Genomic DNA, 16866 nt, shown 5'->3' with positions numbered 1-16866 from the left:
TGCCACTTTTTAACCAATCATCCAGTGATGAACTCTGGTGTGAAACAATACTGAAGAAAATTTTGGTTGGGAATTTGAATTGTCATCAGATAATGCTGGTGTGGCCGACTGATGACTGAGCCAAAATGAAGACACTTCAGATCAGTTGTGAAATATGCTGCAGATGCACTCTTCTGTATACAGGAGCCTACATCCAAGCCCAATAACTAACTGCTTTTTTTCCTTAAATTGTCTTTTGAAAGATCTCATACAAAACAGAAAAAACAAAAACATCTTAACATTAAGGAAAGCACACATCCTATAAAAAGGTTTTAATTCTGAAAGGATGACATTATGACAAGAGCCAGGGGTACTAAATACAAATCATATAGCAGTCCCGCAGAGATTAGGCTTGGTGCAAGGGTGCCAACATAAAATTGCATATCAATCCATTTGGAAAAAAATAAAGCAAACTATATCACACCAGATTGTTTTAGTCTTGAAACAAGACCTTTTCAAAGTCAGAGTACAGCAGGTTAAACAATGCCAAACACCTCTATTCGGTTACAGTATGGGACAAGACATTCTGTTACAGCCTCTAACAGTTAACACAGCAGTGCAACTGTTTGCACTAATAAAAGGCAATAGTAACAGTATGTTACTGTATGTTGGTTTTTCTCTACACTCCACAGGTTCAGTGGTTCATGCACATTAGAGACAATCACTGCACATGCAATCATTTCTCAATGGAATCTACTGCAGGCTGTGGAAAATATTTTAAATCTGCCCAACTCAAACCTCTGAAACCTCTTACACTTGAAACCCCTGCTAAACATTTTAAAATTATAGACAACACAAGCTTCTTTACAGTTTAGATAATACACTAAAACTGACAAATCAAGATCTTAATTAAACACACTCTTCAGAATGTACCAAATAGGTAAAAAGAAAACAAAAGACTTCAGATTTAACAATTTGTACATTCTAAAGCTGAACCAGGTTGATGACAAACATCAAGAGTGAGTGGAAAAATTGAAAAGTGGTAAAGGCCCTTGTTTTCAGGACATCTGTGATGGAGACATCTGGGCCTTCCTCATGGAGCGCAGGGCCTTCTCCCTTAGGTGCTTCTCCAAGTCATCTAAGCTGTCCTCTACTTCACTGTCTGATTCCTAAAACAAAAACAGCATGAAACATAAAATTTCTCAACACCTGCACACACACCTAATGTTGGTGCATGGCAAACAGCCAATTAATATCCACTATTTATATGCTCCCTGTAAGCAGAAAGCCTTGGTAGCTACAAAAAAGAAATTACAGAAACAGATTTAACCTTTCTTGACTCTCCATCCTCCTCCACGCCCTGGTTTTCTTGGCCATCTGCAGGTGCAGCGCCACCACTCTTCTCTTTCTTATGCTTCTTGTGCTTCTTGTGTTTCTTCTCTTTCTTGTGTTTCTTTTCCTTCTTCTTTTTCTTTTTCTTTGCAGTGCCGTCAACATCCGAATTCTGCAATAAGAGATATTTAAGAGGACAACATTGAAAGTGCTCCTAAATAATACAAACATCAAAGGAAAAGTGTTCCAAGCATTACAGTGCCAACGAAGAATTATTGCATGACAGGGTTCCTGCGTATTTTAAGACGTAATTTCTGGGAATTTTGAACAAACGGAGACTAATTTTGTGGTTCAGAATGCATTCAAGAACTCTCAGTATTCAAGGTCATTTAAAGTGTTGAATAGATGCGATGATGCTGCATATTTAATACTGGCAGGCACATTCACAATACTGTATATTCCATTTTACTGAGGTGGTGTAAGATGACTATTGGCTAATATAATCATATTATCAAGTTGTTGGCTTGCTGCACAAGCTGATACACGCATTACACAAAAGCAATGCACTATCACTGCAACCTCAACTCTAAACAAAGGCCTATGTCCCACTACCATCTGTTAAAGCAGTAGTTTTTAAACTGTGCCGACAGTGACATCACACAGTGGGATTTTGTGAAAACCATACATTATTGCAATATACAACTCATGGTACGACATAAGGCTCGTCTCTGGAGACTGTGTCAGGAGGAGGAATAATTCAGTGGATGAGTGTATTTCCCAGTGGGAGTTTCTCTAGGGGTCTGGTTGAGTAGTCAACATAGTAATAGTAAACAAACATTTACAGAATAATAAGAGTAACGATACCATGTTTCATAGGGGCTACTTTGCAGATATGAATACAGGTATGCTTGCCCTTTGGTGTTTGAGCACAAAAAGGTTGAAAAAGGCTGTGTTCACAATGGACAAAAATAAATCTGAAATATCAAACCTTGCTCGGGGATTGACTGCCAGAACCACTGCTGGCCTTTTTGGCTGGTGGTGGAGACCCACTGGCTGAGCGAGATGGTGAGGGGGAGGCAGATGCAGGGAGTGGACGTTTCTGAGCTGCCGGCTGAGGGGAAACAGATCTGGATCTGGAAGATGCTCTCCTCATAGGCTGGGGACTTGGAGATGGTCTATGGAGAGGACAAAGTTGATATTCAAAAGGGTGATGCACATGTATGAAACTGACTGTGTAAAAAAATAAATAAAATAAATAAAATTGCATTATTCTGGCATGCTAGCTGCCTTGAATACCTCTGGTTGTTGCGCGGCTCTGGTGTGCGGGACACTCTACGGATGGGTTTGCCACTGTGTGAAGGGGACTGCTGTCTCCGCTGGTTAGATGGAGAAGAACTGGAGGTTTCAAAACGTCCCTGAGGACTGCTGGAACGCCTAACAGCACGACTGCGGTTTGCAGGGGACGGGGAGAGGCGGCTGGCTGCTGCACCGGGGGATCGTGTATCCCTGCTTGGCCTGACAGAAGGCAACATGGGGCTCCTCCTGTGTCTGGGTGGAGGTGAGGAAGATGGAGGTGTGCGTCTCCTTTGAGCAGGAGAACTTCTGCGCTTGGGGGACCTGGAGGGGCGTCGCTTGGCACCTGGAGAAGAGCGTTTTATGGGAGAGCTGGACAACCTCCTCTTTTGTGGTGGTAAAGGTGAGGGGCTGTAGCGTCGCTGGATAGGAGGAGAATATCGCCTGGGGGATGGAGAACGACGACGAGGAGGTGGGGAAGGAGACCTGGAAGCACCACATTCAATTATAAAACATCTTGTTGAATTGTCAGTCATTAATATACAAATGATGTCTACTGAGATAAATCAACATGCCTATACCTTCGTCTAGGAGGAGAGGGAGATCTACGACGTCGTGGGGGAGAAGGGGAGCGGCGTCTGCGCACAGGAGATGGAGAACGTCTTTTCCTGATGGGGTACAAACACACAAAATAAAGCATATGCCTCACGTGGTCAACTTGGATTTAAGTCAAACATCAAATTAAATCATTTGGATAAGAATGTGTAAGTACTGTGGGAAGTGTCTGACCTTGGAGAGACATCTCTGTGTCGCCTCCGTGGGGAGGGGGTACGGCTACGTCTCCTCCTGACTTCACCATTTCTGGCGCCTGGCCCTGCTGTTGGCCTCTTGGGCCCCTCATCTTCTGAGGAGGTAGACCCTGTATCTGAAACCAAACAGACAGAGGACATGAACAACTGCTTTTATTGTAGCCTTAACTGTATGCGGTGAGGAAAAAACACCAAGGTTGGGGTTAGGGCACATCTTCAAAAGTCCATGAGACGATGAGTGCAAGATGACATGGACAGAGACTTGGTTAAAGAGAGAGGATTGGGTATGGGAGAGGACAGAACGGGGATAAAAACGCTTATAACCTGAAGAAGACTGTCGATTCTGCCTGCGATATTGACGCCGCTGCTGCACCGAATCTGCTGTTGCCCCTTTCTCATTTTTATCCTCCTCTGAAATGTAGAGCATTGAGTGTCCCATCAGTGTTAGCAAAACCAGTGAAACAGGCTGCCATGGAAAACTTTCAGATGATACAGAAATATATATATATACTGTGTATATCCCTGTGGCTTGACTTTTCATGAGGTTTCAACATGGCATAGTGCAATTGGACCATATATTCATACTCCCATTGTCCCTTGAGTTAGTATGAAGTGTGTTTCATCATGTTTTTGTTCACTGTACTGATACCCTAACCAGGATCAATACACAGCTATCATACAGAATTATCAACCAGGTTAACAAATGAGAGCACTGTTATTAGGTCCTTAGACACAGACTTACTCAACCTTCTACTTTGCAACCAGTCTCCATTTTCTACTGTCAAAAAGATTAATAATCAAAAACACTGGTACCAAGCCAACAGCACAATATTCATTTCTGTGCTTGAAATAGGATTTTCAAAGAAGCCCCAGTAAATGCCTTATTTTCTTCCCTGTACACGTAGACCAAGCTTCTACCATAAACATAGCAATCTTAGCTTCAAGTGCATTGTCATTAGCAAAGCATATGTGACACGGTACATAAACCAAGCACGGTAAGTTAACCTTTGACAAAGCCAAGCTGCATTGAAAGTAAACAGGTAAACCACCACCACCATGGCCCTTCCTGCTGAACACCATGACAAACCAATCAGCAAACAGAGTCCTCTTCTGACAGGTATTAGTGGCTGGGAACTCCATACGACCGGTCATCCCAGTTTTTGGAGCGAAGGCCATTACAGGTCTTCAAACAAACATAATTTAATGCTTACCTGACTCAGACCCTTCAGAAGGTCTGGGCTTGGCATTGTCGGACGGAGAATCACCTCTTCCTCCTGGTTTTCGCTTTAAACCTGAAAAAACACAATTTTAAGTACACAAGTACTCACACACACACTCGTTTCTTTTAGTTCTTCAAATAAAGGCTTTGTCCTGAATGCCTGCACACTTTCAATGCACAGGAATGATTTGAATCACAGTAACATCATTTACCTTTACTTCACAAGACTTTAAACATTGGAATTTCATTTCTAAGACACAGAAGGAGAGTGGCTAAAACTGTAGTGTGGTTGTCAGCATGACATGTAATAATTACAGAGAGCAATGAAAGGATGATAAAGATCTTACCAGATGATCTAGTTGGTGATGCAGAGCCTCTGCCCCTTCTGCCCCGTGGAGATGGTGATCGTCTGTCCTTCCCTGCGGGGCTGATGGAGGTGTCAGGGTGATGGACCTGTTTTCGGGGTGGTGTGCTAGATATTCTTTTCATTGCTTTTTTAGGTGAGCGAGAGTTGGAGGAGCTGCTGCCAGATGATGAAGCAGAGCGAGAGCGCCTCCTGCAGGATGGAAACACAATAACCACATCAAGGGTTTATTTTCTCAAAGGCAAACGCTTGACCCACAGTTGTACAGCCAGGAATTACTATGTACAAATTGCATGGCTGTCGGCAAAATACAGAAATAACAAACAAAGGTGGAGGTTACAGAGAAACTAAGCCTGTAAGACTTAACGATTGAGTCACTGACCTGCGGACAGGGGAGCGTCTATGCCTGTGTCTGGAGGTGGCGGGGCCACGTCTAGGGGGGCTCCTTCGACGAGGAGACATTCTCCTCCTGGGACTCTGTCTTCTACGAGGGGAGTAAGATCTGAAATGGGGTTTAGAGAGTTAAATATATATGTTTAAGAAATTTGAAGTTCTTGATTTCACACAAGACAATGTAGACACGACTTTTCAAGAACCAGAGGACACCACAATAACTATTTATCATGAATGTCAGACATTACCGTGAACGGGAGCGTCGCCTGCGAGAGCGGGAATGAGAGCGAGAACGGTGGTGAGGTCTTTCCCTCCTGCTGTCCTTCTCCCTTTCTCTGGACCTGGGCCTGTCCTCCTTCTTTTGAGTCTTCTCTGGTGAAGGTTCTTTGACTTCAATCACAGAGTCTGCTTTCACCACCTCCACAACTGTGTCACTATAAACCAGAGAGCGAAGTTTCAATCCTAAATGTTACCCTTTCACACAAAAGAATCAATAAAAAAAATGAAATCCAGTGGATTCATGAGTAAAACAAAAATTAACATTATGAACAACAAAAAAGAAGAGCTCCACAAACCAGGTGGAAGAGGTTTCTTGGATTATTGGTTCTGGCATGGCTCGCCCTGACATTTCTGGCTCCACAAGCTGCTCCAAGGGTTTCGTGGGCAACTGCATCAGGGGTGGTGGGGGTGAACTGCCACCAGCTGGACTGGGTTTGCGTCTTGGGGAGCGTGAGACACTACGTTTCCTTTCCCGCTTCACTGGCGACCTTCGCCGCGGTGACGGTGACCTTGTCTTCCGCCTGGACAAAGAAGCAAGGTTAGTATTAGTTTTTGTGTTCTGTGATAAATACAGAAACTCAATCTAAATACTGACAATACTTTCTTACCTCCTTGGGCTCTTTGACTGAGCCCTCTCTCTGATATCCTTGTCCTTTTCCTTCTTATCTTCGTCGACCTTCTTCAGAGAAGCAAGCTTCTCCTGTTCAATCTACCAGAAACGGGACAAAACACATCACTATCATCTTTGATCCTGCAACACTCATGAACTGTCATCTAGAATGTCAAGTACTGTGTTCAATGTTATTGTGCAGTCTCTCCACTAAGACACTGCCAGACTTCTTTACACCAGTATTTTTATGCCTGTGTTATGATAACTTCCTAAACCCTGCCAGCAACCACAGATTCATGACCTCCAGATAAGCAAAAGAGACACTTTGCTGATGTTTACGTTCAGGAAGAGCCTCACCTGTCTCTGTTTTATTTCCTCTTTCTTTTGTTCCAGAAAAGCAGAGGGGATGCCAGCAATGTTCTCCTGGGCACTCAGCAGCAGGGGCCACAGATCCTTCATGAACTCCCGGGCATTCTTCCCATTCAGGAAGCCTGTCAGGTTGATCTGCATCATCTTGCTATCCGGGTGCTGCAACACACACACGAAGGGGGGAGAGAGAGAAAAGACCATTGACATAATGGAAGGCAAAATATCAGGGGGAGGTAGGATCCCACAAATGGGACTGCCTACCTTCTAGTCCTCACTAAACTATACCTGTGACTATGTAGTTAATCATAATCAAAACATGTAAAACTGACTAGAATATTTAACATACCTGGGTCCAATATTTCACTCAATAACCTACCAAAACAAAAATGTGATTGATTTTACTCGTACTCACAAACTCATCGAACTGAGAATGCGAGCTAACTGAGGGGAGACAAATCTAGAGATACAAAAACTGCATGCAATACTGCTGTTACACCCATTTCTGATTGTAATTCCCCAGAAATGCAATCTATCAAAAAAGCTCCTATAATACAAAAAAAATATTTCGTCATTATTTGATTTGCTCAGTGCTATTCCCACTACTTTACATTTCTGTATCCCTACCCACCCCTTGTTCTCGGGTCTCCCCACAGTCTATACTTCAGCAGTTAAACAAATAGCCACAATACAGAGTGCATTAAAACCCAACACTGCAAGTACAGTTCCGGTGTCTTCAGTGAGTCCCGTGGGATCAGTGGGCACGGAGCTCCCTTGGCTTGCTTCCGCCTCCCTACTGCTTGAGACTCAACCACCTTGAGCTTAATGTTATATCATTTATCTAAATTGCAAGAGACGAACAAGCAATAATGAGTACACAGTTACACAAAAAAGGAGTTTTATTTCAACAACTGACAGAATCATTGTGAGGCACCGTAATCTCAATTACCGTTTCTTACCATTATGCAACAGTACCCTTTAAACTTAGCTTTACCAGCCCACCCCATCCCCCAAAAGCTATGGCAAGAAAAAAATCAAATAAAAAGATTAAAAAAAAAAAAAAAAAACTGTGTCACATTTATCATTATTAAATAAATACATGTGTCTTTTTTAGCATTTTAGCAGAAGGAAACTGACTCATAAGTATATATGCCAAAACTTCCATTCAAGTACACTATGGGATGGGATCCAAGTAATAGTCTAAGGATACTGTGTGTAATTTACTTGGGCTCTTTCTCCCCAGTAACCCTTTCTCCTATTTCCAAAAGTAAGCCTGTGCAATGGAACTGGCCCATTGACCAGAAATCCCAAGTGGTTTGGCATATCAGTGGGGTACACAGTATAATTAAAAGAAGAAAAAAGAGGAAATCTTTGGCCATAATGAGTCTAGTTAAACAAAAGTAGCCAATGGCCTATGGGATGAAGAACATGCACAATTTAGTCTGCAAAAATGAAATGCATAATAATTAGTGGAGCTCAGCTTTACAGCTCTACTAGCAAGAAGTATTGTGTGTTCTACAGATATTCCAGTGGTCTTCCAGTTTTTAAAGAGTAACTTAATACCAAACTGAACTGTTTCTCATAGTTGAAAATCTCTACATCTGACCACACCTAACAGATACTGGGTGTGGACAGAGGTTTAACAGACTTGTTACAGAGCAATACAAAATCAGCTGAAAATCTCATTTTTGCTGACCTCCAGTGGCTGAAGTTTTCAACTTGCTACAGCAATGTAGAGATACATCACTGGTAGGAATGGTTACAACTGCAACAGGTGTTGTCTGTTGGACTTGTTCTCATCACACCCAACAGAATAAAAGACTAAACTTTCAATCAGAGGTGGTCGCTGAGATACACTTTCCAGCTTGGTGTCAAAACAGTCTTTAGTTACTCTTTAAAAAATGAAAATGGAAAAAGGAGGAGATCCATTACTTTTAACAATAGGCTGCAACAAATTGTTAAAACTTCCCTGTTTTCAGCCTGTAATTCCAGTTACATTTAAAGGGATCTGTGCGGTTTACTTTTGCACCGCAAATACCTACGGAGAATATGATTATGGCATTGTTCAGGTGTGTCTTTCACTGACATGATATTGGTGATCCCTGCTTATAACTCACCTCAAACCACACACTGCATCATGAAGGGAGAGTTGGGCTCAGTGACTTTGGGCTCAGGAGAGAGCTAATTAGGTGTTGGTGCTATACTTCTGATGCAAGGTATAACATCCATATTGGTTCAGGCCTTTTAAATCATAAATCACATCATCATTAGAAGACTGCTGAATAAAGGCACTTTGTCACATAACAGCAAAACATGGTTATGTCATTATAAATCAGTTTTACACCAACTGTTACTTGACCCATTCAATTTGACTAGGATGTGCAATTATTCGCTTATATCCCTTCTTACTGTCTAAGCAATGCCCTCATATTTATTACAGTTGTGAAAAAAAAAACAAAATAAAATAAACACAATTAAAGACATTACCTTCTCTTCAAGCTGGTTAAATATGAACTCTATGACGACGTCATCCTCAAACCCCAGAATCTCTGTCACTCGCTGAGTAATCCAAGGTTTGATGACTTCCAGGTTCACTTTGGTCATGTCCACCTAGGAGCAAAACAGTGTCCAAAACAACAAAAATTTAGCCAGTCATAACAATTTGCAAAGCAACACTTTGTTTGAAACTGAAATGAGTACCAATACTGTGGCAAAGAGTATTGTAAATGTGGATGATCTCATACCTTCTTGTCCAGACATTCTGCAAATTTCAGCTGCTTCAGCAGTTTCTTCTGCTTGTTGCTGAAACGGTTGTCTTGCTCCGCACTTGTTCCCTAAAGAAAAATCAACCATCAACTCTTAGTGCGCTTGTAGATATCTCCACCTAACATTACATGCATATCAACACGTTTGCAAAATGTCTCGCACACTATGTAGTTCTGTTAGATGCACACAACTTCGTGGGCATTTGGCCAGTTTAAGGTTATTCTTACTGCACTCAATCATACAGGTAATACTGACATCAAACCCAAAACCCTGACTCGAAATATCAAAACGTTATGCTACTTGTCCTAACATATGACGTCTCGTTGAAAGTTTGAGTATTAACCTTTTCAACGTCCATACACATGCCATGTCGAATTTAAACCGTCACGTTGATTTAGATAAGCTAACGTTAGCTATGCTAACAGTTAGCATGCTTAATCCTCCAAGGGAACCTGCTAGCCAACGTCTAGAGGCTGTGTTGACCAAAACAGCGACAAGGACAGAATATCAAAAGCCAAGTTAAATTTGCGTTATTACTCAACACAGATTTAGGTCTAACGTTGCTTATTCTGGCTAACGTTAGCATAGCAGTTGTCGTGACTACCTCACTGAGACGAAACGATGCTCCCGTCGGACGCCATCTTTAAGGCTAACAAATTGGCACTAGCTAGCTACGTTGACTCGTCTATTTCCTGCAAATATGTCTATCTGCAAATGAATGTAGAAAGACAACGATGTTTAAGAAATATAAAGTTACATGCAGATATAGGGTAACAAACATTCATGTAGTTAAGACGTGTAAACTTTGGAAACAACCCAGTTGAAACACGACTCATCGAAATGTAAAAATGATATCAGTTGATAGACGAAGCCCTGACCATACCGATTGGGAATGTATGGCCCTCGACCAACATGCATATTGCACACTGATGTTCTAAACATGGAATGTAGCTCCATACAATTAAGCAACAACAACACACGTTAAAATTAGAAATACGTTTCAAGACTTACGCGGAAGAATCCCGCGTCCATTATCAGCGACAATGGATACAAAAAGGCGCTGTTCAGAAAGACGTGTGCTCCGGTGAAATTTAGGAGGTCCGCCGGATGAAGGGTGCGCCTCTACAGGAAGCAATAAGCACTACACCAACTGTCACGACTGTAAAGGAGAAGGATACATCCTGACCTGTTTATCTAATACTTCATAAACTGCTGAGTAGTTGAATGTATAACAGTGGGTCATATTTTATTTGCTGATCAAATGTTCTGTATGTAAAATCAGAATTTGCAAAGTAGGCTAATTAGTATTTATGGTAGTTAAGTAAATGTTGTGCACTAAAAAGTACCATAACTCTGTCTGAAATGTGGGAGTGCAAGTATTAAGCAGTACAAATACCTCAAAATTGTACCCACTTACCATGATGATGTTAACACTAAAATTACTCTACATTCTACATGTTTAATACACAAAGTACACAAAGAATTTACAATAATCACTGCTTTTTGTTTTTATTATTCAAGGTCTGATTCAAAGTACACTGCATTTTTATACATTGTTTTCAAAAGTAATCTACAGTTAATAAGGCTTCATTTGTTATTGGTACTCCCTAATAACCCTAACCAAATCACACAGCTGGCAAAAAAGTAAAATAAAGGCTTCCTGTTTGATGCCACAGCAAGGGTAGAAGGGTTGTATACAGTGTGTGATTTTCACTTGATAGACTATATTATAAAAGACTGCCATTTAAGACAGCCAGAATACATGATGAGTCATTACAGTCCAGAGTTAACTGAGCCTGCCATCCCAGATGATCCTGAAATCAAAGTGTACAACAGATTTGTTACTTTAAATGTGCAACTGGTCCATATTGTATTAGGCATTTTAATAAACATTGTAACAGACTGTTGTGTCCATGGATGTATTCAACGTGACATTTGGTAATCTCTAAATATTAAGAAAGAAGTATTTTCCAGTTCCATCTGTGGCAACATACCCATTTGTAAAGCTATGCTTATACCATGATAACAATTAAAAACAACAAAGATGAAGAGAAGGTTTGACAGTATATGATTCCCTGAAAAAGACTGAAATGTGCGTGTTTCAATGCATGCATATGACGTCTCACTGTCCACTGTGTATTGAGAGGATCTGACTGAGAATTCCTACTTAACAAACAGTCAAGCTTATTGCCTTAATGTTCCAGAGTAACGGAGGATAGCTGTTGACCACTTATGAAAGTGACGTGAAAGGAAGTGTACTGTTGGTAGATGCAGGCTGAAGAAAAGTCAGGGGTAGGGCATTGGTCAGTCTTTGTGGAGCAGGTTTTGCTAGCTGACTGGCAAACCCTCATTTGTCCTCTTTTCTCGAATGGAGCGCAGCATGTCTGACACCAGCTCCTCGAGCCCAAAGGCCGGTGCCCAGCCCCAATCTCTCCTGGCATTGGAGTCATCAAACCTCACGGGCCAGCTGTCGGCTGCAAAGTGACACGCAAGATCACCACATTACTTCCATCGCAACAGTCGCTACAGATAGTAGCGGTACAGTAAAATTCAAGTGGAAACAAAGTGGAAACCTCCAGAACTGAAAAATGAGGACAATGCCAAAGTGTAAAAAAAAAAGCAATTCCTCAAATGTCCACTTGTGGCTTGCCACAAAAGAGAGCCAATCCCCACAGAGTCTCATATAAATGCACAACTTCCAACTTCCATTACAGCCTGGTACAAAATCGCTTTTGGCCTCTATATTTCTGTATAACTTACTCATATACATTAAATATCAAAATTTTAAATAAAAAAAAACGTAAAAGTTTGGCATAATTATGGACGTGACCAATTTGAGTGACAGCTAGCCGCTCACTTTCAGCAAGCAGGCTTTATTCGGCCCGCCTCAGCTCCACCCACACTCCACCTCTCTTTGCCCATTTGTCTTTTCTTTTTTTTCTGAGCCCCTGTCTCTGAGCTTCACAATGGCTCTTCAACAATGGGTGATGTCACAGAGACCACATCCACGTTTTACATTGTCTATGGTAAAACATTGCATTCAGGTCCATCCAAAAAAGGACCATGACATCTGAAAACCTTACAGATTGAGCTTTTTCTTAAAATGCCACGTTACCACGTCATCTGCAAGGACATGAATGAAATAATATAATGTATATCTCCTTGAGCAAGTCAGCAAAATATTCAGTTGCCAACTTTGTTATGAAAGGATTTTTTTCTTTCAATTACAATTGTAAACAAGCCATTGTAATAGAATACAGTGAAAAATGCGTGAGAAAGTCAAATTTAATAAAAATTCAACCAGTCAAAAAGGTTCTTATGCAATGCAGATGCTTTTCAATACTCCAGTAAATAGGATGAGCCTTAGATATGAGATGGTGTACAGTTGACAAACAGTAAATATAATTTGGCATTTTTAACAACAAGGCTACTTGTAGTAATTAGATGTTAGTTTGTTAATGTGTTGCTATAAATTGTTAACAGAGGCTTTGACTGCTTTGACTTGCTATGGTTACTCATTTTAGATACAGCTTGATACTAATAATTAATTTAGAACACTGAAAAGACAGTTTGACTGGAACTTCTCAGTAGGTGTATGTCATCAGGAATTAATGGACACCCTGCAGCCAATTAGAATTGAGCATGGACTGTGGTGTTTACAGAGCAAAAACAAACACTGGCCCCAACTCCAACCCCCCCCCCACCCCACCCCAAGACCTCAGTGGAAAAAGGAAAAATGGTTGTATGATTCCTGACATGTACATTGTTTAGCAGTGTTTCGAACAGGGACAATGTATGACATTACCCATCTGGATCCAACTGGCTATCTCATGTATCTCATGTCTATCTCATGTGCTTTCAACAAATTCTATAAAGGGGCCCAGGTTTATATATATATATATATATATATATATATATATATATATATATATATATATATATATATATATATATATATATATATATATATATATATATATATATATATATATATATATATATATATATATATATATCCCAGGAGCTATTCCAATTATATCTCCACTTCTCTAATGGAGCAATAGAGTGTACTTCCTTGACCCACTGTTTAAACAAAGGAGGTTTCAGTGACTTCCAGTGAAGGAGAATTAGCCTTTGGGCCAGCAGCTTTACAAATGGTATAGCATTTGCCGTCATCCCAAAGACAGCAACTGGGGTCAGGATTCCTGCCACACCACAAATGCAGGACATTTGAAAACCCTCACCCAGCTGTTACCACATAAACAACCTGAACATGTGACTTAGCATTACTGGACTGTGAAAACATCTTGGACACTCCAGGTTAGTGCCAGGGTACGTTATGGCCAATCTCTCATTTGAATATGACTTTGGGTTGAATGACACCATGTCTTCGGCTGACAGGTGGTATGTGTATAATTTAAACTATGTTGCAACGTCTCATCAGAATTTTTGTTTTTTAACTGACTGAAAACATTACAAAGAAGTATCATCGCACACAAGTTTTGTATGTACTGTATGGGTACCAAATATGTTAAGTCGTACCAATGGTCTGGCGGACAGAGTCAGGATTGTAGGTGACCTTCAGGTGAGGGAGATGCTTGCGGATTTCTTGGGCCACCTCCTCTGGAGTGAAGCTCATGGCAGTAATGTTGTAGGTACGCAGGGATAACTGGCACTCTGGAGCCTGCATGAACTCTACTGTCGCCCGGTGGCAGTCAGAAATATGCATCATGGGAAGACGGGTATCAGGACGCAGGTAGCACTCATGGTGACCTGTGCTGAGAGCATCGTGGAAGATTTGAACTGCATAGTCTGTGAAGACAGAGGTCCGAGGTGCTTAGTCCATAACGTCAAGCTGATTGTACTGAATCTATGTGGCACAGGCAGATGTCGAGTGACGCAGTACCTGTTGTTCCTCCTCCAGGAGTTGTGTTGACTGATATCACACCTGGGTAACGTAGGCAACGGAAGTCCAGACCATATTTGTGATGGAGATACTAAAGAAAAAGACAAAATCATGCAAATACATGTATTGGAATCTGGGTGCATGCATAGTGTATGTGTGTGCATTTCAAGGCTGACCCACCTCTCCCATCAGCTCTCCATGCACTTTGGACACGCCGTAGATGGTTCGAGGCCTTTGAACACAGAGGTCAGGGGCCGGGTCACGTGGAGAAGAGGGACCGAATGCTCCGATGGTGCTAGGGACAAAGAGGCGCAGGCAGTTCTCTAGGGCCAAGTCCAGCACATTATGAAGGCCTAGATGAACAGGACACCAAAGTGGAGTTTAAATGTAATAACCCCTAAAAAGGTGGCACATGTAAATGGCGTGTGTACTCAGCAGACCTGTGATGTTGATCTTCCGCGCTAAAGCCACGTTAGCCTCGCCCACGGCACTAAGCAGCGCACTGTAGTGGACCAGCCAGGTGATGCGATTATTTACAATCAGTTCTCGGAGAAGTCTGTAGTCCAACACATCAGCGTAAACAAATGGGCCTGAAGGGAAAGGTCAATTCAAATAAAACTAAAGATTTAAGCAGCAGGGTAATAAGCTGTGCATTCTGTTTAATGTATACCGGATAAAAATGTAAATCATGTGAGCAAAAGTGGGAAAAACTCACCACTGCTGAAAACATGAGGTGGAGGCTTCTTAATGTCTGACAGGATTACATTCTCTGTTCCATACTGTTTCCTAGACATCAACATAGATCTGATGACGTTCAAATTTCAAACACTGTGATTAATTAATGTTTCAGGAGATTCTACACATCTCACCTCAGTATCTGTGCGAGTCCCACACCTAACTGCCCAAGCCCACCTGCATATAGAGACAAAGTTCAATATTTGATCTGTCCAGAGAAAACACAACAATGATTGGAGTTTGCTATGAAACCAATGTTTTTAGTGCACCGTCCTTCATCTTTTTGTTAGTTTCAAAGCTTTATCCTGGGACAAAAAGTGATAACAGGGTATTATTCTCCCCACAGTCACTCATTGGCTCTTTTATGCCACCAGCACTGTCTGTCCGCACCCTATTGTGATGAGTCAAAATGGGGTCCTACTGCTGGTGCAGTGAAAACAACTCGAAAAGAAAAAAAATGACAGCACGTGTCTGTAGTATTCCACTCATGCCATTGATGCCACAAAATGAATCCTTCCTAAAGACACTCTAGCGTTTTATTTTATTAAAACATACGATTGTGATCTGATTAATGTTCTAAGCTCCCTTAAAAGGTTCCCTTCAGCATAGCACTCAAATCCTATTGTAACTTCTCTGTGGTCATCAGTACAAAACAGTGCCTGCACAGTGAAAGTGGTAGAAAACAATGGCAGCTTCACAGGCTCAGTGTTTGGGTAGCTGTGGAAAAGTCCATCTTTCCCTGAATGAATACATGTCAGGAAGTAGTAGCTATTATGACTTCATGACAGAAGAAAATGTGTATTACCCGTGATGAGGACACGGGGATTTTCCTTAGGAGGTGGGGCGTTGCAGGTCTCCTGGCTGTTCCACCTGCTCATCTGCCTGGGCAAACAGCTGAAGCAGCGAGCGTGCAAACTCCGCGCCCTGCTGAGACAGCCTTGGCAAAACAGGCCCAGCACAGCCGCACTGGGCACACACACCCGCACACCCGGTTGCATGTCCAGTAGCAGTCCTTAGAAAAGTTGAATTGAGCTTAACCAGATAATATTGATCACACAGAACGTCTATATCTCGGTCATGATCATTGGGGCACACACAGGCTGTGATAGATAATATTACAACAGCTCATCCTAACATCACACACATGCACGAAGTGAACTGAAAAAAGACATGGACACTATTTATTACCTGTGTGCTGACAAAATCAGAAATCCCAGACAGATGATTCTTGGTCCAAAACCAGCTGATGCAACTATACAAAAAAAAAAAGTCCCAAAGCTATTCCTCTAAACAAAATGATGAAATAAGGTCTGGAAAGACAGTTTTCGAGGCATTTAAGTTTTAGAATTAAAAGATTACCATCCGACTGGTCACCGTTTCAGTTCACCCAGTAACCGCTGGATAAATATGCATTTGTAGAAAGTCATGCTGGGCTATGTGGTTCTTCTCCACTTTGTATAATCACCAGGGCTCGTGGCTCTTGACTGAACAGGACTACAGTCTCCAGCTTGCAAAGCTCCGTGTGTGCAAACATGCTGACTTGCTGTGCACAGGGATTTGCATTGTGAAGAGTGTTTAGCTGAGCTTAACAGGACTGGGAGGTGTGTCAGTTACACAGTCTTCCTCTATTGATAATATGTATGAGAGAATATATGTCAGAAAATAATTACCCCACTGAAACTATGCCCAACATGGAGAAAATATATCACTCCTTAAGCAGTTAAAGCAGATAAAACATGGTGTGAAACTACAGTGGCCAATAACAATAAGCCAGTCAACAATAAGGTCTTTTCACAATACACTGTTTATGACAAT

The 16866-nt window shown here is 41.6% G+C and overlaps 2 protein-coding genes across 4 annotated transcripts; both read right to left on the bottom strand.

Annotated features, from left to right (window-relative positions):
* Window positions 1-296: 296 nt before the first annotated feature.
* Window positions 297-10543, bottom strand: srrm1 (serine/arginine repetitive matrix 1). 3 transcript variants are annotated; one of them, XM_070978480.1, is made up of 17 exons: window positions 10422-10543; window positions 9389-9478; window positions 9132-9254; window positions 6636-6806; window positions 6277-6377; window positions 5965-6189; window positions 5638-5823; window positions 5379-5498; window positions 4980-5188; window positions 4625-4705; window positions 3738-3824; window positions 3394-3529; window positions 3186-3272; window positions 2608-3090; window positions 2300-2486; window positions 1310-1483; window positions 297-1148 (listed from the first exon to the last, which is right to left on the bottom strand). In XM_070978480.1, exons 1-17 carry the CDS (start codon window positions 10440-10442, stop codon window positions 1038-1040), a joined length of 2592 nt encoding a protein of 863 aa, XP_070834581.1. In that variant the 5' UTR covers window positions 10443-10543; the 3' UTR covers window positions 297-1037. The 3 variants fall into 3 exon arrangements, with proteins under 3 accessions (XP_070834581.1, XP_070834582.1, XP_070834583.1); XM_070978481.1 differs by having other exon boundaries at window positions 297-1141; XM_070978482.1 differs by lacking the exons at window positions 9132-9254; window positions 9389-9478; window positions 10422-10543 and adding an exon at window positions 8762-8888.
* Window positions 10544-10918: 375 nt separating this feature from the next.
* On the bottom strand, window positions 10919-16540 carry tdh2 (L-threonine dehydrogenase 2). Its single transcript, XM_070979403.1, has 9 exons — window positions 16240-16540; window positions 15857-16063; window positions 15186-15228; window positions 15032-15102; window positions 14757-14906; window positions 14497-14669; window positions 14317-14407; window positions 13953-14222; window positions 10919-11884 (listed from the first exon to the last, which is right to left on the bottom strand). Exons 2-9 carry the CDS (start codon window positions 16047-16049, stop codon window positions 11739-11741), a joined length of 1137 nt encoding a protein of 378 aa, XP_070835504.1. The 5' UTR covers window positions 16050-16063; window positions 16240-16540; the 3' UTR covers window positions 10919-11738.
* Window positions 16541-16866: the final 326 nt, after the last annotated feature.

Source organism: Chaetodon trifascialis, chromosome 14 (assembly GCF_039877785.1).
Source record: "Chaetodon trifascialis isolate fChaTrf1 chromosome 14, fChaTrf1.hap1, whole genome shotgun sequence".
Taxonomy (NCBI): Eukaryota; Metazoa; Chordata; class Actinopteri; order Chaetodontiformes; family Chaetodontidae; genus Chaetodon; species Chaetodon trifascialis.
The sequence above is the reverse complement of the archived record's forward strand: the minus strand, read 5'-3'. Positions and strand labels throughout refer to the sequence as shown.